At 36.3% G+C, this 24,414-nt stretch overlaps 1 protein-coding gene and 1 non-coding gene across 3 annotated transcripts in view; one reads left to right on the plus strand and one right to left on the minus strand.

The window, feature by feature from the left end:
• The window catches only part of PRKG1 (protein kinase cGMP-dependent 1), a 1,391,770-nt gene that overhangs the window by 493,897 nt on the left and 873,459 nt on the right, over positions 1-24,414 (plus strand). For both annotated transcript variants that reach the window (XM_058298873.2, XM_058298872.1), the window contains exon 3: positions 5,976-6,089. In XM_058298873.2, coding sequence (XP_058154856.1) covers positions 5,976-6,089 — 114 coding nt within the window. The remainder of the gene's footprint in view (positions 1-5,975; positions 6,090-24,414) is intronic.
• Positions 7,110-7,184, minus strand: TRNAG-CCC (transfer RNA glycine (anticodon CCC)). The gene has a single exon. It is a non-coding gene; the product is annotated as a tRNA-Gly (tRNA).

Genomic DNA, 24,414 nt, shown 5'->3' on the forward strand with positions numbered 1-24,414 from the left:
TGAATCAATTCATCACAATTTAAGTTCCTATGTAGCAAACTATATGAAATCCTTGAAGCTGGGCTGTTTTTCAGTTTGGTATAGGACTCTGACAAAAGCAAGCATATCTTACCTTCAGTCCACTCCACCTTCTAACCACTTCCCTGCCCCCTTGTTTATACACATGGAGTCAGTTTAAAACAGATCTCTGTGTTCAAGTGTTCATGGGGCATTGTCACCGTGGGTGGAGGCCCACATAATAACCAAAGAAATATCAAATTCCCATCCTGGAGAGATCTGCCACATTCTCTAATGGGTTAGCAAGAATCACCTGAGTACAGGGGCAGTGACTACTGAAGGAGGATGTACCATTGACCGGCCCTTGATTGTGATGACTTTTGAACCTTTACTTTTGAAATTGAAACTTAGCATAGTATCATAGGGTACCTAAGCATTACCTCCTGAGAGCCTCCTTGTTGCTCAAATGTGGCTTCTCTCTAAGCCAAGACTCACATATAAATGCTTTACCTTCCTGCCAGCATGGCACACGACTCCCAGGGATGAGCCTCCATGGCACCGAGAGATTATTAACAAGTACCAACTAGCAATGAAACTCAAAAAGACCTTGACCAAAAGGGGGAAAGGGTAAAGACACTGAGTTTATATGGCTAATAGACTACAAAGTGAGTCAGGAGGTCATTCGAGAGATTACATTTATGCATATCTCAGCAGGAACTCATTGACTGCCAAAGTAAATATTACCTCAAATAGCAGGGCTCCTGAGGGCTCTAGAAACATCCAGACACTGTAGGCAGGGCTGACAGCTCAGGAGTTTTGTGCCTGTCAGTGGGACCTACTTTGGAATTTATGTTCCCCAGTGTGATAGAGTTGGACTCAGTTGTGTTTTCCCTACACATGGCTCTGCTGCCCCTCTATTTGAACCTATAGTTAGTACTAGAGTTCACAGTTATATGTCCAAGAAACTTAAATTTTTGGCCTGTCCGTGTGCCAGTTGGGCCCTGAATCTCAAAAGACTTGAAACACCTATTCTCCAGTTCATTAGACTCACACAGGACAACTAACAAGATGATGACTAACAGTGACCATCTGAAGGAACAGAGAGAGTTTGCAACTGCAAGCAAGAAAGTGCCATCCATCTGCCCCATGGGATCTAAGCACCGTCTCAATTAGAGGTGGAGTAGGCATCACCACCCAGAATCCTCAGGATTGGGGAATGGATGATGGACTAGAGGAGACTTACGGTTGTTCTACTATAGACTTGTGATCCTAGCAATGGAAGAGCTTTTATCATGGATGTGGAGGTAGTGGCCACTGGAGATTCTGAGGGGAGGGAGAAGGAAAAATAGGTATAATTTGGGGGCATTTTGGGGACTTGGGAATTATCCTGAATGACATTGAAATGATAGATACAGGCCATTGTATATCTTGTAATAACTTGCAAAAATGTGTGAGAGAGATGGTAAACTACAATGTAAACTATAATCATCGCTTAGCAGCAATGTTCCAAGATGTGTTCATCAATTGTGGCAAATTGTACCACACTAACGAAGGATGTCGTTGATGTTGGAAAATGTGGAAAGGCTAGGGTGGGGGGCATATGGGAATCCCCTATATATTTTGTGCAACATTTATTAATCTAAGTTTCTTTTAAAAAAATAAAAATAAAAAAACGTATTAAAAACAAACAAAAAAACAAATCACTGTGGTTGCCACTTGTTGAAACACAAGTTAAAGCAACTGCATAGAAATATGTAAGACCAGGGGAGTGGCCAGGTCTGTCCCCTTTATGAGAAGCCCAATAGTTTAAAGGAAGTAGATTAAGTTGAGTTAGGGGACCATTGGGTAAGTACAACAAACTTCTGAAGGTCTTATTAGCTTTCTTAAGTGAACATAGAGTCTGTACTTGTAAACCAAATTTAAATGGGTAGTCACTTTTAATTTTGTTCCAAATCTGGCATGTGGACTAGTGAACACCAATTTCACACTTCACAGCAATAAGTTACAATACTAGGCTATTGGACAACTGGGATGTTTCTAAATGTCTCTGAAGGAGCTCCCATTAAAGTTTTGTTTGCCCCTAACTTTCTTTCTAGCACCCAAACTGTTCTGCCTCCCTGAATCATTCATTCCCCATCCAGGTATGAGGAGAGAGAGTTCTTCAAACTGACTCAACTTAACAATTTACAAAGATTGGGTTTTTGTTTACTATTTAACCTCTGTTCATATAACAAAACACACAAAAAAATAAATTACAGTGCTTTTTGGACTATTATCTTTTTTTTATTTTTATTTTTATTTATTTATTTTATTGACTTTGTAATAATATTACATTAAAAATATATATGTGAGGTCCCATTCAACCCCACCCCCCCACCCCTCCTCTCCCCCCCCCCCCCACAACACTCGTTCCCATCATCATGACACATCCATTGGATTTGGTAAGTACATCTTTGGGCACCTCTGCACCTCATAGACAATGGTTCACATCATGGCCCATACTCTCCTCCATTCCATCCAGTGGGCCCTGGGAGGATTTACAATGTCCGGTGATTACCTCTGAAGCACCATCCAGGGCAGCTCCATGTCCCAAAGATGCCTCCACCTCTCATCTCTTCCTGCCTTTCCCCATACCCATCGTCCACCATGTCCACTTTTCCCAATCCAATGCCACCTCTTCTATGTGGACATTGGATTGGTTGTGTCCATTACACCTCTATGTCAAGAGGAGGCTCAGATTCCACATGGATGCTGGATGCAATCCTCCCATTTTCAGTTGTAATCACTCTAGGCTCCATGGTGTGGTGGTTGTCCTTCTTCAACTCCATCTTAGCTGAGTGTGGTAAGTCCAATAGATCAGATTGTAGGAGCTGAAGTCTGTTGAGGCTCAGGACCTGGCTATCTTATCTTTTAAATGCCATCATATCCCTTCCTTCTTTGACTCTTGTGTGTATATTGAATCTACCATGTTTAATTTCATCTGGAAAAAGAAAAGGTTTATATCCAAATTGCTATTTCTCAAAAACATTCTGCATTTAAGCATGGTTTTTTTTGCTCATTTGTTTGTTTAATTTTAGCTTTTCTAATTAGCATGGAATATAACCTGAGGTTCCTAGCACTAATTATTTATGGATATAATTATATCCACCTTTTCAGAAAACATGAGTTAAGACATGAGGAAAGGAGGCAAATATAAAATAAGGATATGAAAATTAGTTGGAGTCAAAAGTGAGATTAGTGCACAAATTTCAAACCCCATAGTTTTTATGCAATTCTTAGAGGTTGGTCACAAATCTGACTGGGAGCCTTCTAGCAGTTATATGCAGAAGGGAAACCTATTAAGTTACGAGATAAGTTGTGCATATGTTAAAACTCATCAGTGCTACTTGAGTGTGGATTTTTCAGGGAAGGAAGTGGCAGTAGCACCAAGTAGGTTGTGGGATGGAGAGATTTACAATTTCCCAGAGGGAACAAATACCTGAATTTCATTAATTGAATCTGGTATAATAGTCCACAGACTGGCTTTTAAACCACTGATTTAAATAAAAGTTACGATCATCCTCCTTGTCTATTATTTAAGCTGGCTATTGTTTGAGGAGGCATAACTCCCAAACCTTCCACCAGGATTGCTCTGCATACACTTCCACTGAAGACTTTTAACTGTGGAACCCGAAGAGACAGAGAAGCTGACTTGTACAAGATCAGTTGTATATGAAAGTTATTTAGACTTTACTCATCTTGCTCTCATTTCTGTTAATTAAAGCTAGAGCGGTAAGTCAAGAAAATTTTATAATACATTAGAATGTTGCTGCTATAGAATTCTTATGAGCCCACACCATAAGACTGTTGTAGTTGAGATAAGAGTACATCAGATGTTGCCCAGCCAAATGAGGGAAGAGTACAAATATATTTCATTCAGCCAGGTCATCAGTGTGATTTCTCTTTTCTTCTTTGGTTGTGGTATTGATTTGCACCCAAAAGTTCTGTCCACAGTCCCCATAGAGAAAGGATCTGAAAAACAAACTTTCACCATTTTCAAAAATACAACCTACTACCCAGCATGGACCTTGGTTGGTTTCTGCAGTAGATGACAGAATATTGTACTTCATTTAAAGCTCGCAACTCCTATATTCATGTAAGTGATAAGAAAAAAATATGATGAAAATGATGCCAAAATAAGCATTTTTCTATGTGCCAGGCACTTTGCTAATTATTGTACTTGTTGTGTCTTACATAATTTTAACAACCATCCAATGAGATTGGTACTTTTATTTTGCCTATTCACTATGAAGAAACCAAGGCATAGAGAAATTAATCACCTTGTCCAAGGTTGCAAGATTAGTAAAGAACAGATAAGAAAGAAAACCAGAACTCAACTTCCAGTCTGCCTTCAGACAATTTATAAAAATCTTTACTATGTTAATTCCAAACCTTTCTCTCTCTTGAACAATGAATGAAATTTTTAGAGGAGTAGGCTTGCTACTGAAGAGTGAAAAATGCCATGGCAAAAGGGGAGTGTCCAAAGTTTATGCAAACATGGATTTACTGGACTAGTTTTGCTGTACCTCCTAAGAGAAAGAGTTGTCTTTCCTGCAATCAAGAAGGTAATAGGGAGCAAGCTAGACTATCTGATGGTCATACTGCATAAGCAAGTGTTTCCAAACCTTCTGAATTGTTTGATTTGTTCTCTCCTAACACACAGTTGGAGGTATACATACATAGTTCAAGAGTAGAGAGTAGGCTTTTCAGACGTGAGTGGACTTTTATCCTAATTATTTTAGAATTCTCTCTCCATTGTTACTATTTAGGTGAAATTGCTCTTACGGTCGAATAATATGTCCTGATGTGTGGATCATGTACTCCTGGTACATGGATGAAAATTTTTTGTATTTTAATAATATTTTATCTCAACAGGTGTTTGAAAAAATTGATTAGCACATCAAACCTGTGATTTTCCAAATGTTATTGCTTAGGATAAAACTAGGCTGATTGAAAAAGGGGGTGAACTTAAGGTCAACACTCAAAATTAATTATTACAGGAAACACACAAATCAAGGAAAAATTATGAAGTCAATGAGTGAAGACCTGATGTTTGGAAAATGCTGGGGTGGCATTAGTTCTCTTCAATTACTAACTAATTTTTTTTGCCAAGTATTAGGCATTTCTCCCTCTGCACATAGTGGGTAAGTAATATGGGAGAATAATATGAGGATAGAATAGATTGTTGACTTTTAATTTCTGATCCCTTTGTGGTTGGTGATGGAATTTTTAGTGTACATAGCTATTACTTAAAAAATTTTTTTTTCATTCACCTCATGAATATTTTCCTTACTTGAAGCCAACAATGTGTATTTGGTGTACGGTGTTTCCTTTTTCCTTCTTTAGCATTTCATTCTCGAAAGTCCTTTGTAGAACACAAACTAGGCATGGGTTTTCTTTTCCCTCAACCCTTGAGGGCTTGTTTGCTTTTTGTTACAATGTTGCAGGGTTGGGAAGAAATAGAACAGTCTTGCCCAAGTCAGGTAAGATGTTTAAAAATAAAAAGATGACATGAACTAGAATTAAATAATGTCCAAGGGTCAAAGTTATTTCCCTTTTCAGAACATCTGCCTTACTCAAATGAGAATTTCCAAGAATAAAGTATGTTAGAGCAAATGTACCCACTTAGTTTTTATTTAGATTCCATATGACTTCAAAACTGGAACTAACATACATTTCAAATATTGAATCTAGAAAAATTTCATATGTTTACGTACTTGTTTCCATCTTTCTAGTGCTTCCTCTCTGTCACATCTCAAATCTTCTTAGTGACTTTAAAAGGATGTAGGTTTTAAAATTTATGTATTTAAAATTTCTTGGTATACCTCATGGTAGATTTGTAAATGCTTTGCACTTTAAAAATGAGCCTAGCTCTCCTCATCTTACATTAAAAATGCAACAAATGAAGTGAAGCATGTGTTTTCTCCTCTTTTTTTTAGATGGGAAGGTTGAAGTTACCAAAGAAGGTGTGAAGCTGTGTACCATGGGTCCAGGAAAAGTGTTCGGGGAATTGGCTATTCTTTACAACTGCACACGGACAGCGACCGTCAAGAGTAAGACTTTTCCTATTTTTCAATTACTCTCAGTGTCCTAGCCCTAGGAAATGTAGACTGAAAGACCCCTGCCTCTCAGTTTAGTCTCTGCAATTTTATTAAACTCTATTTATACTTTTGTCTTGGAATATAGTTGAATGCTTTCCTAATGAAGATTAGGAAAGTTCTTTAGCCAGTTCTACCTATCCTAAACTTCATTACTGACTCTTACGAAAATTGTCCTTTTTAATCAAGAATTCTCAAATTAGTATTTACAAAATGATATCATTTTATAAGTCAGAATGAGAAGCAAGACCCTTTGTGAGGGGTTGTTTTTTCTTTTCTTTCTTTTTTTCTCTTGCCTTTAAAACCTTAGGATCATATTTAAGAAGTGTTTTCATATCTATTTTGGGTTTCATTCCCCACATAATCCCCATTTGTTTCATTCAGTCACTTAGAAAAATGTTGAGGGGAAATGTCCTTCATCCCATTAAAAACTATTGAGTGAGAGTCATCTTGGATACTGAAACTGCGTCTGAGTATATTCTTGTCTTCAGCTGTTCATCAAGCTGTATTTTATGGCATTTTTCTTTTCTCCTGATTGAGCTTATTTTAAATCGGGGAAATAAAGCAGCTTGTTTCCCTAATTTTACATGTATGTGTATATATGATTTTTCTTGCAACTTTTAATGCTTGGTAGAAGCAGCTGCAATAGGAAGAGAAAAAAGAATTTTTTAAAAAAACTTCCCTTTCTGTATATAGGATGTAAGGAATATATAATAAACAGGGCTGAATTCAAAAGCCAATAATGGAAGGTTCATCTTCCTTTAAGCAGTCATGTATGTGATGTTTGAAATGTCCTTCTGGTATATTTTCCTATGGATAATTTCAATCACAAATTATTTTGATTGGATTTTGTTATTTTTTTATGCTTAAAAATGACTACTAAACTGTTAATATGAATTAATTTTATCTGCACTGATATTCATCTGTAGGTACAATGCCATTGACTATTTTGAGTATATATTGGCTCTTTTTTTCCAGAGGTACTGGGAATTGAACCCAGGACCTCATACTTGGGAAGCAGGCACTCAACCACTGAGCTACACCCGCTCCCCAATATATTGGCCTTTTATCTCAGAAGTAAGGCCTGTGACTGGCAATATGACGTTGAAACTTGGTTTGTAAGGAACTGAAGAATGCATGGTCGGCTAAAGTCCCCCAGATCATTGAATATGCTTGTTAGTGAATCCGCTGTTTACTCATTGAAATCAGTATGACATCAATTGCAATTGGGGCCATTCTAGGATACATAGGATGAGATGTGTCAGCCTTGATTCTTGATCTCTGAAAGCACAGTTGATAGGAATTGCAATGTTTTTATTTAATCCAGCCACTTAATTACATGATTCAAAGAGTAATGAAGTCTAGTGAACCATAATAGAATCTGCCACAACTTTAATTCACTTAAAAAGTGCCTTAACTGGCAAAAAAATAAGTAAAAGTAGTCATGACTCTATTGAAACAAATTTTACTCTAATACTTAATTTATCTGAGAAATATATTAATTTTATTGAAAAAAAGAGGTCAGAATAGCACATTTCGATTAAAACAGAATTTATTGGAATGGTATATAGCATTTTAAAGTTTTCAATATCCCAGCATGAAGGAATGTTATATGCTGCACATTTTTTTCCCATTAAGTTATGTTTAATTTTACAGTCAAACAATCCTTCTTCTCCCCCTTCCTCATTCTCCACCTCTAGCATCCCCAGTAACCTCAAATCTGCTTTCAATATCCATGAGTTTGCTCATTTTTTGGTCTTCTTTTATAAGTGATATCATAAAATTCTTGGCTTTGTCTTGCTTGTTTCACTAAACAAAACACTTTCAAGTTTTTTACATGTTGCAGCATGTCTCATAACTTCATTTTTTTTTCATATGGCATAAAAATTTTCCATTGTGTGTTTGTAAAACAGTTTGCTTTTCCAGTCATATGTGGATGGGCATTTGGGTTGTTTCCAGCTTTTGACTATTGTGAATAATTTTGCTATAAACATTGATGTACAAGTATCTGTGACTGGTATATATAGAGAAGTAGGATTTCTGGGTCAAATGGTAAGTCTGTATTTAACTTTTTGAGGAACAGCTATATTTCTTTTCACAGTGGTTGCACTATTTTACATTACCATCAGCAATGCACCAGAGTTCCAATTTCTCTGCATCCAATCCATTACTTGTTATTTTCTATCCTTGTGAGTGTGAATCAGTAACTCACTGTGAATTTAATTTGCATTTCCCTAATTGCTAGTGACTTTGAGAATCTTTTCATGTGTTTGGCTATTTCTGTATCTTTTTTGAGAAATGTCTATGGAAATCTTTTGCCTATTTTTTAATTGGACTTTTTGTCTTTTTGTTGTTGAATTGTAGGAAATCTTTATATGTTTTGGAGTTTAAATCCATAGCCAATATGTTTGTTTGAAACACTTTTTCCCATTTTGCAGGTGGTCTTTTCAATTTCTTAATAATTTCCTTTGCACAAAACTTTTTTAAAATTTAATTTTGATGAAGTCAAATGCATCTACTGTTTCTTTGTTACTCATGATTTTGGTGTCATATCTCAGACTCCACTGACAAATCCTATCTCATGAAAATTTGCCACTATTGCTGCTATCTTATTTTCCAAGAGTTTTATAGTTTTAGGTCTTATGTTTGGGTCTTTGAACCATTCTGAGTTGATTTTTATTGTTTGTTTATGGTATGAGTTAGGGGAGTAAATTCATTTTTCTGCATATAGGTATCTGATTATGTCAATATCACTTATTTATTTATAGGGATTTTTCATTTTTAAAGAAGCTTTAGATTACATAATTGTTACATAAAAATATAGGAGATTCTCGTATGCCCCATCTCCTTCCCCTCCCACAATTTTCCTCCATTAGCATCTTTCATTAGCATGGTGTATTTGTTACAATTCATGAACACATATTGAAGCATTGCTACTAACCATAAACTATAGTTTACATTATAGTTTACACTCTGTTCCACATAATTTTATAGGTTATAACAAAATGTATAATGGCCTGCATCTACCACTGCAGTGTCAAGCAGGACACTTCCAATGTCCCCCATGTTACACCTATTCTTCCCTCTCCCTCCCCTCTGAACCTCTGGTGGCCACTGCCTTTATATCAGTGATAAAATTTCTTCCATTGCTAGAATAAAAATAAGTGTACTTTAGTCCATTGTTCATACCCCAGTCTTGAGGATTTGGGGATGGTAATGCCAACTCTGTTTCTAATTGAGTGGGAGCTTAGATCCCATGGGACAGATGAATGAAACTATCTTGCTTGCAGTTGCAGACACTTTCTGTTCCTTGGGATGGGTATATCCCGTCATCATGTCCTTGTTAGTTGTCCTGGGTGAGTTGGATGAACTGGAGAGTGGGTATTGCAACACTGCAGAGATTAAGGCTAATTGGCATATGAACAGAACAAAGATTTAAGTCTCTCCATTTATTGAAGAGACTGTTCTTTCCACACTGCATGCACTTAGCATCCTTGTAAAAAAATCCATTAACCATAGATGTTTGGGTCTATTCATGGACTTTTGATTCTGCACCACTGAGTTATTTGTCTTTGGGCTGGTTCCACACTGTTTTGAATAATGTCACTTTGTAATACAACTCAAAATTGGGAAGTATGAGTTCTCCAACCCTGTTCTTCATTTCCAAGATTGCTTTGGCTACTTGGGGTCCCTTGTAGTACCATGTGAATTTGGGGATTGGTTCTCCCATTTCTACAAAAAAAATTTGAAATTTTAATAAGGATTTCATTAGATTTCTATATTGCTTTGTGTAATACTGACATATTAGAAATGTTAATTCTTCCAATCCATGAACATGGGATGTCTTGCTATTTTTCTAGGTCCTCTTTCAGTGATGTTTTATAATTTTCCATATAGAAGATTTTTGTATCCTTACTGGAATTTGTACCTAGATATTTTATTCTTTTTGATACTATAAATGGAATTGCTGTCTCTTTTTTTAAGATTTATTGTTTGTTTATTTCTCTCCCCCTCTCTTCCTCCCCAGTTGTCTGCTCTCTACAAGTTCATTCACTGTGTGTTCTTCTGTGTCTGCTTGTATTCTTGTCAGTGGCACTGGGAATCTACGTCTCTTTTTGTTGTGTCATCTTGCTTCATCAGCTCTTCATTTGTGTGGCACCACTTCTGGGCAGGCTGCACTTTTTTTGCATGGGGCAGCTTTCCTTATGGGGTGCACTCCTTGCCCATGGGGTTCCTCTACACAGGAAACACCCCTGTGTCACACGGCACTCCTTGCATGCATCAGCACTGTGCATGGGCCAGCTTATCACATGGGTCGGGAGGTCCTGGGTTTGAACCCTAGACCTCCCATGTGGCAGGTAGATGCTGTATAAGTTGATCCAAATCCATTTTCCCGAATTGCTTTCTTAATTTCCTCTTCACATTGTACATTACTAGAAACACAATTGGTTTTTGTGTGTTTGCATTCATCCTGTACCCTACCACTTTGCTCAATTCTAATAGTTTTCTTGTGGATGTCTTTGGGTTTTTTAAACATAAACATCATGTCATCTGCAAATAGAGATTTTCCTTTACAAATTTAGATACCTATTTGCTTTTATTCCTAATTGCTTTCGCAAGAACTACTTGTACAATATTGAGTAACAGTGATGAAAGTGGGCATCTTTTTTGTTCTGATTTTAGGGAGTAAGATTTACATTTTTCACAATCGAATATGATTTTGGTTAGTGACCTTTACCTTCCACCTTCCAGTCATCTTTTTTTTTTTTTTCTTTTTGCATGTTTTTATAAAGGGTGCTGGATTTTGTTGAATGCCTTTTCTGCATCCATTTGATACCATTTTTTTTTGGTTTTGTTTTGCCTTCATTCTATTTATGTATTGTACTACATTGATTTCTGTATTTTCAACCACCTTGCATTCTTTGTATGAATCCCACTTGATCATAATGTAAAATCTTTTTTTTTTTTTTTAACATCTAGACTCATAAAGAAAATTGATCTATAGTTGGTTTTCTTGTGGTATCTTTACCAGATTTTGGTATGAGAATAATGCTGGCCTCATAAATGAATTAGGAATTGTTCCTTCCTCTTGATTCTTTGGAAAAGTTTGAGAAGGTTTGGTATTAATTCTTTAAATGATATTAATCCGTGAAATGTTTGGTAGAATTTACCAGGAAGGCATCTGGTCCTGGGATTTTCTATGGTTGAAGAATTGTTTTCATTACTGATTCAATCTCTATGCTTGTTATATGTATTGATGTTTTCTATTTCATCTTGAGTTAATTTAGGTAATTGATGTATTTCTATGAATTTTTTCATTTCCTCTAGAGATTCTAATTTGTTGGTGTACAATTGTTTATAACATTCTCTTAAATTCCTCTTACTTTCTCTAAGGTCAGTAGTGATATCACCAATTTTCTTTCTCTGATTTTAGTTATCTGTACCTTTTCTCTTTTTTTCTTTGTCAATCTAGCTAGAGGTTTGTCAATATTATTGATTTGTTTTCAAAGAACCAACTTTTTACTTTATTCTCAATTTTTTTTTATTTCGTTTATCTCTGCTCTAGCCCCAATTAATTCCTTTATTCTGCTAACTTTGGGTTTACTTTAATTTTTTTCTAGTTTTCTAAGATATAAAGTTAGGGTATTAATTTGAGATGCTTCCTCTTTTTTAACATAGGCATTCATCGCTATAAATTTCCCCCTGTATATCCCTACTCTTCACCCTATAAGTTTTGTATGTTGCATCTTTGGTTTCATTTGTCTCTAAGTTATTTTCTAATTCCTCTTGTAATTTCTCCTTTAACCCATTGGTTGTTTAAGAGTGTGCTGTTTAATTCCCACATATTTGTAAATTTTCCTGTTCTCTTATGCTATTGATTTCTAGCTTCATTCCATTTTGCTGAGAGGTTTTTTTTATTTCAATATATTTAATTCATTTAGACTTCTGTTGTGCACTAATATATGGTCTATCCTAGAGAATGATTCTTGTCCACTTAGAAAAGGTGTATTTTGCCATTTTTGGGTGAAGCATTCTATATTTTTGCTGATATCTTGTTCCTTTATAGTGTCTTTTTTTTCCTTATTAAAGCTCCTTTATTTCCTTATTGATCTTCTGTTTAGATGTTCTATCCAGTGTGCAAAGTGGTGCTTTGAAGTCTCCAACTATTATTGTAGAAGTGCCCATTTTCCTCTTTAGCTCTCACAATGTTTGGGGTTTGCTTTTTATAATTGTTAAATCTTCTTGTGTAATTGACCCTTTTATCTATATATAATGTCCTTTTTTATCTCTTGTGACAGTTTTTGACTTAAAGTCTATATTTTATGATTTTAAGATAGGCAGCTCTACTCTCTTTGGATTATTTGCATGATATATTTTTCCATTCTTTCACTTTTTACCTATTTGTAACTATGGGTCTGAGGTGGATCTCTTGAACAACATATAGTTGGGCCATGGTTTTTAAATTCATTCTATCAATCTCTGCCTTTTAATTGGAGATTTTAATACATTTATATCTAGAGAAATTACTGATCAGGCAAGATTTACTTCTGTCATTGTGCTATTTTTTGTAAACCGTATATTTTTTGTCCTACTTTTTCTCTATTACTGCTTTCTTTTTGACTTAGATCATCTTTTCTAAATGAGCTGTTTTAAATCACTTTTCTTTTTTTTGTAGGTATTTTCCCTATGATTACCACTGGGAATACATATAGTATCTTAGATCCATTACAGTTTAGTTTGTTTTGATTCCAACTTGGCTTCAATAGCCTACATATACATAGTAACTAGATACTTCCATCCATCCCTTTTATGTTGTTAATTTCACAAATTACATCTATAAACATATGCCCAGTAACAAATATTTATGCTTGTTTTTTATGCATTTGAATTTTTAGTTTTATAAGTAAAAGAGAACATTACAAAAGAAAAGTAAAATAATGCTGGCATATATACTTATCAATATTATTACTTACACTTGAGTTATTTATTTCTTTATCAAGCACTGAAATATTGCCTAGTGTCCTTTCCTTTCAACATTAAGGACTCCCCTAAACATTTCCTTTAAGGCAGGTATAGTGGAAATAAACCCCTCAAATTTTGTTTGCTCAGAAATGTCTTCATTTCTTTCTCTCATTTTTGAAGGACATCTTTACAGGATATAATATTCTTGGGTAACAGTTTTTCTGTGTTTGTTTGTTTTCCCTTTAAAAATGTCCTTCCACATAGTCTTTCATGGAGATCTTCTTGTCTCCGTGGTTTCTTTTGAGAAATCAGATGTTAAGCATTTTAAGGATCCTTTCTATGTGTCATACTGCTTCTCTCTTGCTGTTTTTAAGAGTCTTTGTCCTTGACTAATTTGATAGGAATGTGTCTCAGCATAGAACTGTTTGGGTTCATTCCGCTTGATGTTTATTGAGTGTCTTGGATTTGTACATTCATATCTGTCATCAGACTTGGGAAGTTTTCTGTCATTATTTCTTCAAATAAATTTCCTACCCTTTTATCTCCCCCTTTATCATTCTGGGATTCCTATGATTCATATGTTGGTATCTTGATGATGTCCCAGAGGTTCCCCAGGTACTCTTCCTTCTTTTACTTTATTTTCTTTCTGTCCTCAACCTGGAGACACTTTAAATTGTTTTGTCTTCTAGTTTGCTGGTCTATTATCCATTCTTCTGATTCTTCCATTCTGCTCTTGAACCTCCCTATTGAATATTTCGATTATTGTGCTTTTGAGTTCTATAATTTCCATTTGGTTCCCTTTTATAGTTTCTATCCCATTAATGAAATGCTTATTTTATTCATATATTGTTTTCCTGATTTTCTTTCATTCTTTGTCATGTTTTCTATTAGTTCATTGGTCCTACTTATGAGGGTTGTTCTTAAGATCTTTAATTTGTAATTCCAGTGACTGTGCTTCCTCCAGTGTATTTTTCATCAAATTCTTTTTTTCCTGTACCAGGGTCATACATTCCTGTCTCCTTGTATGATTTGTAATTTTTGTTGAGAACTGGACATTCCAAGTATTATGTTATAGTCACTCTGAACATTGGGAGAACTAGATTTCCAGTCTGCCAGTGTAAGAAAGTAAGAATGGGGAGTGGGGGGGAAGAAGGGGAGGAAGGAAAGAAACAAGCAAACAAACATCCACAAAAAAAGAAAAAGAAAAGAAAAAAAAATGAAGAGCACTTCATCTTCATGCCTTTTGTTTTGCATTGGTGGGAAGCCAGAAGCTGCTGCTTTCAACACTGAAACCTAGGCCAGGTCCCTGGTTGTCCCTCAGGGATCAAGGAGATTCCAAAATATGAATAACAAAGAAAAAGAAAAAAAGAAAAAAACTTGACCTGAGGGAGAGAGAAATATAAACCAAAGCTAGTGTCTCTGCTGGGCTCTCAGGAATACACCAGACTAACAACACAGGAAAGAAAAAGGAAACCCATCTAATGAAAAAGTGCACTGGGTCCTCCTGGTATATAGTTGATCCTCGTGTGAGACTAAAAGCTGCCACTGCAGAGAAGCACAAAACCAAAGCCAGAATCTGTTCTGTGTCCTGCCAGAACAGGAGCCACCCTCATACTAGCTCTTTCTGTCCAGGTGGATGCTGATGTGAGGCTGGGAGTACTGCTACCCAAAGGGTAGAAACTGCCCCCAGCTTCCATAATGGTTTCTCATAAAGCCCCTAGACTGACCTGCACTCTCAATCATTTCTACAGCAACTGCCATGGGGCTGAGCCAGGGAGTTGGGGGGCAAGGGGGTCAAGGATTGGGGGGTTGGTCACTATTTTTTGCTTTCACTTACAAAACCTTAAGTCTCAGCAGCCTCTCACTTCCTCTGACATTCCTGTACTTGCTCTCAATGTCCATTCTGGCTCCATTATTACTATTTAATTAATTCTAGTCTCTTTGTTCACTTATTCATTTTTCTAGTGGAGACAGTGGTTTGTAAACTTCCCACTCCACCATTTTGTGCCTGAACCCTATAAGGCCCATTTAATCTAATTGAAACTATGAAATTTTTAAAAGTCAACAGTTGGTAATAACATAGTGCTTAATCTTTCACAATACTGAAAGCTGATTAAAGAAATATTTTAAATAGATTGTATACTTAGATGAATTCTATGGAAAAGATTTTTCACAAGATAATTGCTTTCTAAAGATGAATTTTCTTATAAGATTTCTATAAAATGGTGTTTATCTGTACTGTTCACTATTGTACTCATGTATTAAATTTAGACAGACATTATGCATTGATCCAGGAAGAAGGAATTGGGTGTTGAATATAAATTATAATCCAAACTAGTTTGGGGACAGATTATCTATCTTCAAACAAAACATGTGATAGAGCATTTTTTCATCTAACATGGAGTCATTGAAGGCTCGAGAGTATGTGTGTATTAATGCCAATTGTTAATAATAAGGAGGGCTTATGGGAATTCTGTATTTTCTGTAAGATTGTTCTGTAAATCTACAACTTCTCTAGCAAAAACAAAACAAAACAAAACCAACACAATTATCTACAATTTTTTTGTTTTTAAGTATGTCTTTTTGTTTCCTTCTAGGGCCTACTTACAATATGGAAGTTTTGAGAAAAGAGCCTAAATTTGATGCTGTGTAAATTAATTTCCTATTTATAGGTTACAGGTATTTTGCACATGAATAAAGAATAATATCTCTTCATAATTCTTTCTTAATGTTGTGTAACGACTCAAAGGTATTAGTAATGATTGCTTATTTTTTATTATTTTTTCTTCAGGACCTTTTTTTCCTGTCATTTTTCTAGTCCAGGGAGATTGTATTTATTACTGTTAGCTTTAAGTATCTTTTTTTTTCTTTATGTTTTAATTATATCCTTAACCTGGTCTCTAGAATTCTGGTTAAATACTATTGTAGATGCTACTTTCACAGACTATAGTTCCGAATGCTATCTACTCTTTTTTTTTTTTAAGATTTATTTTTTATTTATTTCTGCCCCCCGTCCCCCGCCATCTCCCCCAGTTGTCTGCGGGCAGCAGCGGGCCTCCGGGAGGGTCGACGCGGATGGCCGGGCGGGCTCTCCGGACGGGGGCTGCCCCACGGTCGAAGGAGAGGAGGGGGGTCGGTACGAAGCCGTTGGGCCCTCGCTCTCTCCGCTCAGGCATGGGGGACGCGCGGTGCAAGCAAAAACACCACGGAGATGAGGTCTGGGCACAAGTCTACTTTATTGTAGAAGGGGACATGGTTTTATAGGGTCTAGGGATACCTAAAGGGACTTGATTGGTGCCGGCGGGTGCTGTTGCTTGCGTAGACGGTTACTGGACAGTAGGCGGTTACTGGACAGTAGGCGGTTACTGGACAGTAAGCTGGCTAAGGGGTTAGGAGCAAGGGAGGGGAAGGGGAAAGTGTGGGCTGTCTAGATAACGGCTAGGCGGAAGACGGAGAAGGAGAGAAGGAGGGGCAGCGCCGGCTGCCAATACTGGGCGGGAAGGAGACGGGGACAGTTGTCTGCTTTCTGCATCCATTCACTGTGTGTTCTTCTGAGACCGCTTCTATCCTTATCAGCAGCACCAGGAATCTGTGTTTTTTTTTGTTTTTCTTTTGTCTTTATTTTTTTAATGTTACATTAAAAAAATATGAGGTCCCCATATACCCCCCACCCCCCTGACCCCACTCTTCCCCCCATAACAACAACCTCCTCAATCATCATGAGACATTCGTTGCATTTGGTGAATACATCTCTGAGCACCGCTGCACCTCATGGTCAATTGGCCATGTATTTCTTTTTGTTGCGTCATCATGTTGTATCAGCTCTCTGTGTGTGCGGCGCCATTCTTGGGCAGGCTGCACTTTCTTTCACACTGGGCAGCTCTCCTTACAGGGCACACTCCTTGCGCATGGGGCTCCCCTATGCGGGGACACCCCTGCGTGGCACGGCACTCCTTGCGTGCATCAGCACTGCGCATGGGCCAGCTGCACACAGTTCTCTTTATATGTGATATTGAAAAATGTCCTCAAATGTATTTGGCTTTGGATATCCAATCATTTGTCAAGAGCCAGGATTACATCAACTCTTGTTCATTTCTTCTACACTCTCATCCTGCTATTAATGCCCATTTGGAATATCCTTCAAAATGAATTCCTCTACTTGGGTAATCCTCCAAATCTATGAAGAATCCCCTTCCTACACAATAACTTGTCTTTCCATACTTCTTTCTTATTTACCTAGATTTATTATGCCTTTCCTTCTATCTTTCTTTTAAGGTTTGAAAATGCCATCCATTGATGGTCCCCTCTCCCTTTCTCCTTTAGTCAACAAGAAAGGTCTCCAGCATTTTAATGCATTTGTAATCTCAATCATAACCAAATCCTTGGTGACATTCGCCGTATCTCAAGCATATATAAATCATTCTTTGTTCAAGAGAGCACTTTTAAAAATTGTATTTGGTGGAAGAGATGACACCATTTTCAACTAAATTTCAATTACTTCTCCTGCTAACAAACATGATCCTATACCTTTGTGTATTTTTCTAAACTGAGCATTCAAAAATAGGTTTGATTTTTTTTTCCCCATAGATTTCATTAAAGCTATGTATTGACATATGCTGGGAAATATGACTGCAAACTTGTTCATAGTGATCCAACTGAAAGAAGACCCATGATAGTTTGAAGGAAGATCTTCAATTTTTCATCTAGAGATAAAACCAATTGCAGCCTTCTACAAGTAAATAAATGTATAGCATTGGTGACTATGATAGCACTAGAATGAACAGTTTTTAAAAATCAAAATTATAGCTAATATGGAATAAGTACCATATTCTGTAGATTTATATTTGTAGTTTAGTCCTATCTTAAGATATAAAATATAAACTTAGCAATATATTGCAAAAAAAAATTGAACAGCTGTCTGGAGGTTGCTCATGGCTTGATACACTCAGATTTTCTTTATTAATGTGATATAAATAATGGCCGTTTTGATTATGTCTATCCAATTTCAAACACTCCAGATCCCTTGAAAAGGAAAAAAAGATTCAATCGACATCTTTGGTTCCTAACAGCACCACACACTAACATCTCCAATTTGAATTGTTTCCATGTTATGTAAATATTTTGGCATTGTGTAGAGAAAGGATTATTTTAACATCTAGTTTTGAACCCCATAAGGAGCAGGAATTTCTAACATGCTCATTGAATAATGCTTCCTCAATTTCCACACCTGGAAGCATGTCATTATTGTGTTTTCCTAAGTGTCACTCCTGGTTGTGATTTCACTTTCACTACCCTCACAGATAAAACTATCAATTTGCACCTATTCTGGGCCTTGTACCTTGCTTTTATGCCCAAGGTTCTTCAAAATCACAAAAATGCAAAAGTTGAGGTTGCTAGAAACCTCAAATCAGAAAAGGCATATAGTTTACAAGGAGAGAGGATTTCAGTGACACGTATTCTGTATGTGGATTTGCAAGGACATTTGTATTATTGTCTTGTTTTCCTTGGATTTCCCTCAACCAGTTCTCACAAATTAAGCAACTAAAAATAAATTTTTTTTGTCTTTGATTCATATGGCCTTTTACTCTAACTCCAACTGTACATGAATTGCGATATTTTTGCCTAAAGATACAAAAGACATGCCCTACGCCTCTTACCTTTACATTCCAATTTATAAAGCCTCCAAATCTTAGGGAGTTATTATTTTAAAAATCTCATTCAAATACACTCCAATAAATATCCAAGAATAAAAGGTATCTCTCTTTTTAGGAAAACATGTTGATTTGAGGTCAAGGTGATCATCAAAGAAAGTTATCTGCAATATATGTCTTTGGTGGGTGTGGAGTCTATTTTATGAATTTACTTGGGCAAAATATCTGAGTAGTATTTCTCCTTTGATAATTTTGAGCAAATATTTTAAAAATCCCCTAGCATTAAAACACTTCATTACTACCAAAATAAGCCTATATAACCTATAGGAATCTGACAGATTGCTGAATTTAATAGCGCTTGGTCATAATACTTTTCTGCTTTCTTTGAGTATTTTCAAGTTTCTATATTGACACTTTCATAGGATATTAGTGAGGGGAATTTGGCTAATTAAGATGTATTACCAAGGACCTTACACAATTTAAGAACAAAGTTAAGGATTTTGGCCTTTTCTGTTAGTTTTTTTATTAAAGTAAGTTTAAGTTTTTGCAATGAAATGGGGTTTATATATTCTCTTCTTGCTTCGTTTCAAACATTGTATTATCCAACCTGGCCCCAAAAATCTGACCTTCAAAAATCTAAAAAGATGAATGGAGAAAATAAAAGGAGATTTGAGTGAAAAATTTAACAAGCACCTCTATGTGCTGTAAGTTTAATACTTGTGCTTATAAAGTCAAAAAGCAGTAGTTATAAAGGAAAGAATATCAATTTTTATTATTAGTGGAAAGGAAGCATAAATGAAGTTCTTGTAGTGACTCTAAACCTTGAAAGTTTCTTAAGATGACTAAATCAAGCAGTCAGTTATTTTATAGGAAATACCATTAGAGAGTGCCATAAAGCCTCACATTTGTGTTAAAGATACATTCACATGTGAAAATGGAGCAATATTGTCCACACAATCAATTAAGTTACGTCCACAGCTAATTCCATTGGTTTTAATGAGCATGAGCAGCCGTGCCCTTTAATGCTCTGTGTGTCAGCAAAAGAGCAGAGGAGGTAACTTTGCTAATGAGGCTGTTTTGCCTTACAGGAGTCAAATTAAGATGCATGCTTTGCTTTCTCCCAGAGTAATGCACGTTTTCTACTAAGAATCCTGGAAGAAAGGAGAAGACATAAAATGAATTTAGACTGAGGATGATACAAATAAATTTATGTAAGTAAATTTAGGATGATGATATGACCCTGGTGGCAGAGCATAGTCCAGTGATCTATCACCTTGGACAAAGAAGCAAACATAGCACATTACAGCAGCCTCTGGGGAAAGTCAGCACACTTGTTTGAGTTAATTAGACAGTATTCTTCTTAGTAAAACTTTATTATATTTGCCTATTAAAGAATACTGTGAAATTAGCAGCATAAATCCCATGTTGCAATCCCTAAGAAATAAATTTAATAAAGGAATCAATTCACTAGGTACCAATGATGCCACAGAACAGACTAACATGAACAAATGGGTATATAGCAGATATTCCTTCATCTCATGTCTTTATTATTTAAATAGATTAAAAGTGAAATTCCAGACATGATGAAAACAATTACCAAACTAGTAATTTTTTCTTTTATAGATTTTTTTTCTACTCTTGATGGGAATTTTTATAATCAAAATTTGTAATCAACTACAAGATTTAAGTCTAATTTTCATATTGATTAGGCCTGGTGAACAGCCATACCTTAGCAGTGCTGTGTGGGCAAAAATCACCCCCTACAGTCAAAGGAAAGCAATAGTACTTAATTGCTTCTTAAGGTTATATAAAACACCCCCTCTCCTTTAATTACTCAATCTTGGGTACTTTGAATGATTCTTATTTCTAGAGAATAGACAGACTTTTTTTATTTTTTAAAAGATTTATTTATTTATTTAATTCCCCCTCTCTCCCCCGGTTGTCTGTTCTCTGTGTCTATTTGCTGCGTCTTGTTTCTTTGTCCGCTTCTGTTGTCGTCAGCAGCACAGGAAGTGTGGGCGGCGCCATTCCTGGGCAGGCTGCACTTTCTTTCGCCCTGGGCAGCTCTCCTTATGGGGCGCACTCCTTGCGCGTGGGGCTCCCCTACACGTGGCACGGCACTCCTTGCGCGCATCAGCACTGCGCATGGCCAGCTCCACACGGGTCAAGGAGGCCCGGGGTTTGAACCGCGGACCTCCCATGTGGTAGATGGACGCCCTAACCACTGGGCCAAGTCCATTTCCCCTAGACAGGCTTTAAATGATGGGAGTGTTATTGTTTTTTAAAGGACCTCAGATAATTTAATAGTCAATCTAAAAATGGGCAAGAAGAAGTTATTTTTTAGCAGTTTCTTTAATCCTGCAGAAGTAGCACTTTTCCTACAGAGACCTCTGTCACAAAAAGCTCCCAGAAAATGTAAAGCTCGAATCACTTTTTGGTATAGTAAATCTTCATTTATTCATTTAAGAATTTTTAAAGAAGCATATTTAATATTCTTTCATAATTTAACTGTTGTAAAGAAGAAAACCAAAGTAGAACACCAGTTAATACTATATTTCCTGTAGTTATTTTTAGAAAGGAAGCTTTCCTGTTCTATGGATTGTGATGAATTCCTAATGAGTCCTTCAACAATAACAGTGAATATGAACAAACAATCTTTGATGGCTATGAGTGATACACTAGACTCAGAAATTTGGGAATAGGTGGTGATGGTATCCCATTTTGTTTTTGAGACTTAGAGTGATTAGTGACTGGTCCCAGACCATATAGCTGAATAGGGGCAGGGCCATAAAGCTGACACTTGGCTGTGCTGCTGTCATTCCAGGCTTTTAAAGTTTGTTAGCAGTGTTTCATTTAGCCTCTAAGCGCAGTGCATCTATAGGACTTTTTCTATTGGCTCAAGGGCCCCGTTTTCACAAAAAAGTTACAGAGCATATGACAATTTGTCTTAAACTTAACATGTGGGCCCACATCAAGTACCTCAGTTGCAAAAGGCTTAAAGACATGTAATAAATAATCAGAAGCAATTGCAGGACTAATTTTTGCAATGCATTAAAACAAATACACTTTTCCCTTATAACTAAGATAAAATTTCATTGTTGAACATCTGCGACATTAAGTATTTCCATATTTCTTTTGTAAAAATCTATGTCAAATTTCTTTAAAGTAGAAATTATGGAAATCTGAGCTGCAGTTCAAAGACACTGAATGAAAGAAAAATAAGGAAGGAAATTATTTTTTGTTACAAAACAAGTGTATTCAACTGAAAAAAACTGTTGAGTCATGACAGGTGTTTGCCTTTGTTTCCCACTTGAATTCCCTCTCGCCCTGGCATCTGGGGACATGTAATCTCAGCACTTCAGTGATGAATCTAGGAAGCCCACTCTTCTTGAGGGATGTTCTTTATTGATAGAATAAATTTACAAGTAATCTTAATAACGATGCTTTAAAACATAGTGTGTCATCCCATTCACTGTCTAATGTAGTCCTCAGAATCTCCCATTCCAGTAGGCTGGAGAGGTTGTCCATGATTTTCCAGATGAGAAAATGGAGGCCAAAGTCACAAAGTCTGATAATGCCAGCTCATTAACAAACCCTCTATTGCAAATTCAGGTAGATGTATTTGAAGTACTTGCTATAAGCATCCATCCTCTCCTTCCACCAGGTATATGGACTCTTTAATATGCTTACCATCTGAAGTGTGGGCTCTTGATTAGGGGACTTGGATTGTTTATACCCAAATATATTTTTCTCCTCTCTATTTTTTTTAATTTTACATTCAAAAAAATATAAGAGGTCCCCACATACCCCCATCCCCCTCACCCCACTCCTCCCACATCAGCAACCTCTTTCATCATCAAGGGACAGTCATTGCATTTGGTGAATACATTTTGGAGCACTGCTGCACCACATGGGTAATGGTTTAAATTGTAGTTTGTGTAGTCCCAGACCAGCATCATTAGCATCACTAGGAACTTGTTAGAAATGGAAAATCTCAGGCCCCATCCCCTGACCTACTGAATAAAAAATACTGGGGATGTACCCAGAAATCTATGTATAATGATTCTGACACACTTAAAGTTTGAATACCACTGCCTACCAGCTACAGATGGTTAGTTAATATTAACCTACACATAGGCACACTCTAATATACAGCAAACTGTATGTATATGTGTGTGTGTGTGTCTATGTGTTTAAAAGTAAATCGTTTCCTGGTGCTGCTGACAAGAATACAAGTGGACACAGAAGAACACACAGCAAATGGACACAAAGAGCAGACAACTTGGGGGGAGGCAGGGGAGAGAAATAAAAAAATAAAAATAAAAATCTTTTTAAAAAAATGCAAATTACAGACACTAATAAGCTGTCAGTATTATTCTTAGCATTATTGTGGGTTTTTTCCTTGTTATTGTTTTGTTGCGGTTGAGCAGAGATATTTAAATAAAATTATATTTGAAGGAGTGAAATAACATTGGTAGGAGAGTATACATTGCATGGATTATTAACATAGTCTTTTGATGAATAGTAAGATACAAATCAAAAGTAAAACAGGTTGAGGGAAAGAAAAAATTAAAAAATCATAGGTTGTTGAGCCTTGTTAACAAGAATCGTTTTAAGATTTATTGAATTTGATGGCTAAGTTGTTGATAAGACAGAACAAGGAAAATGTTTCATTTGAATTTGTTTTTTGGCGTGGTCTTGCATGTAATTTGGATTATGTATAAACGAATGTGGATGGATATTTTTAAGAGACCTACTGAGTTGATGATGTCTCAATATAGGGAATTTCTCTCATTGATGGATTAAATCCCATCCATCAGACCAATAGTGGGAAAGTTCCCTTATAGTCTCTCTAGATGGTCATTGATTAAATTTATAGTGAAGATCCAGGATTCCCAGAGGAGTTACATATTCCTTGGATTTAGTAATTAGATGATAAAAAAACATCCATGCATTACAGTCATTGAGAAAGAAATGAGAAAATCCGTGAGATTGAGATGTGCAGTGCCCTAAGGACTGGATTGCTGAAGGATATAGGCAAGGGGGTGAGCCAGATAATTTCTGTAGGAATCCAGGAAAATTGACTATTCACTGGGAATGTGACTGAAGATCCAAGAAGTAAATATTGACTTTCCAGAAAACCAGAGAGGATAGTACAACACCAAGCAAGGGGGAGGGCTTAGACTGTACATTTATTTTATTTATAATCTAATTGGAGACACAAGATAAAAATAGAAAGCTTACAAAATATTTTTTGCAAAGAAGAGACTTAGATCTTCAACATGATAAAAGGCATATATTAATAACCCATAGCTAACAGCATCATACACAGTGGTGAAAGATTGGAAGCTTTCCCTCTAAGATCAGGAACAAGACAAGGATGCCCTCTATCACCACACTTATTCAACATTGTACTGGAATTTCTAGCAAAGCAGTTAGGCATGAAAAAGAAATAAAAGGCACCAAAATTAGAAAGGAAGAAGTTAAATACTCCCTATTTGCAGATGACCTGATCCTATATATAGAAAATCCTGAACATCTACAACACAAGTATAGTTAAGAAACAAATCCAGCAAAGTAGTAAGGTACAAGATCAACCCTCAAAAATCAGTTGTTTCCATAAGCTAGTAATAAACAGTCTGGGGAAGCAGACTTGGCCCAGTGGT

This window comes from Dasypus novemcinctus, chromosome 6, assembly GCF_030445035.2.
Source record: "Dasypus novemcinctus isolate mDasNov1 chromosome 6, mDasNov1.1.hap2, whole genome shotgun sequence".
NCBI classification, from domain to species: Eukaryota; Metazoa; Chordata; class Mammalia; order Cingulata; family Dasypodidae; genus Dasypus; species Dasypus novemcinctus.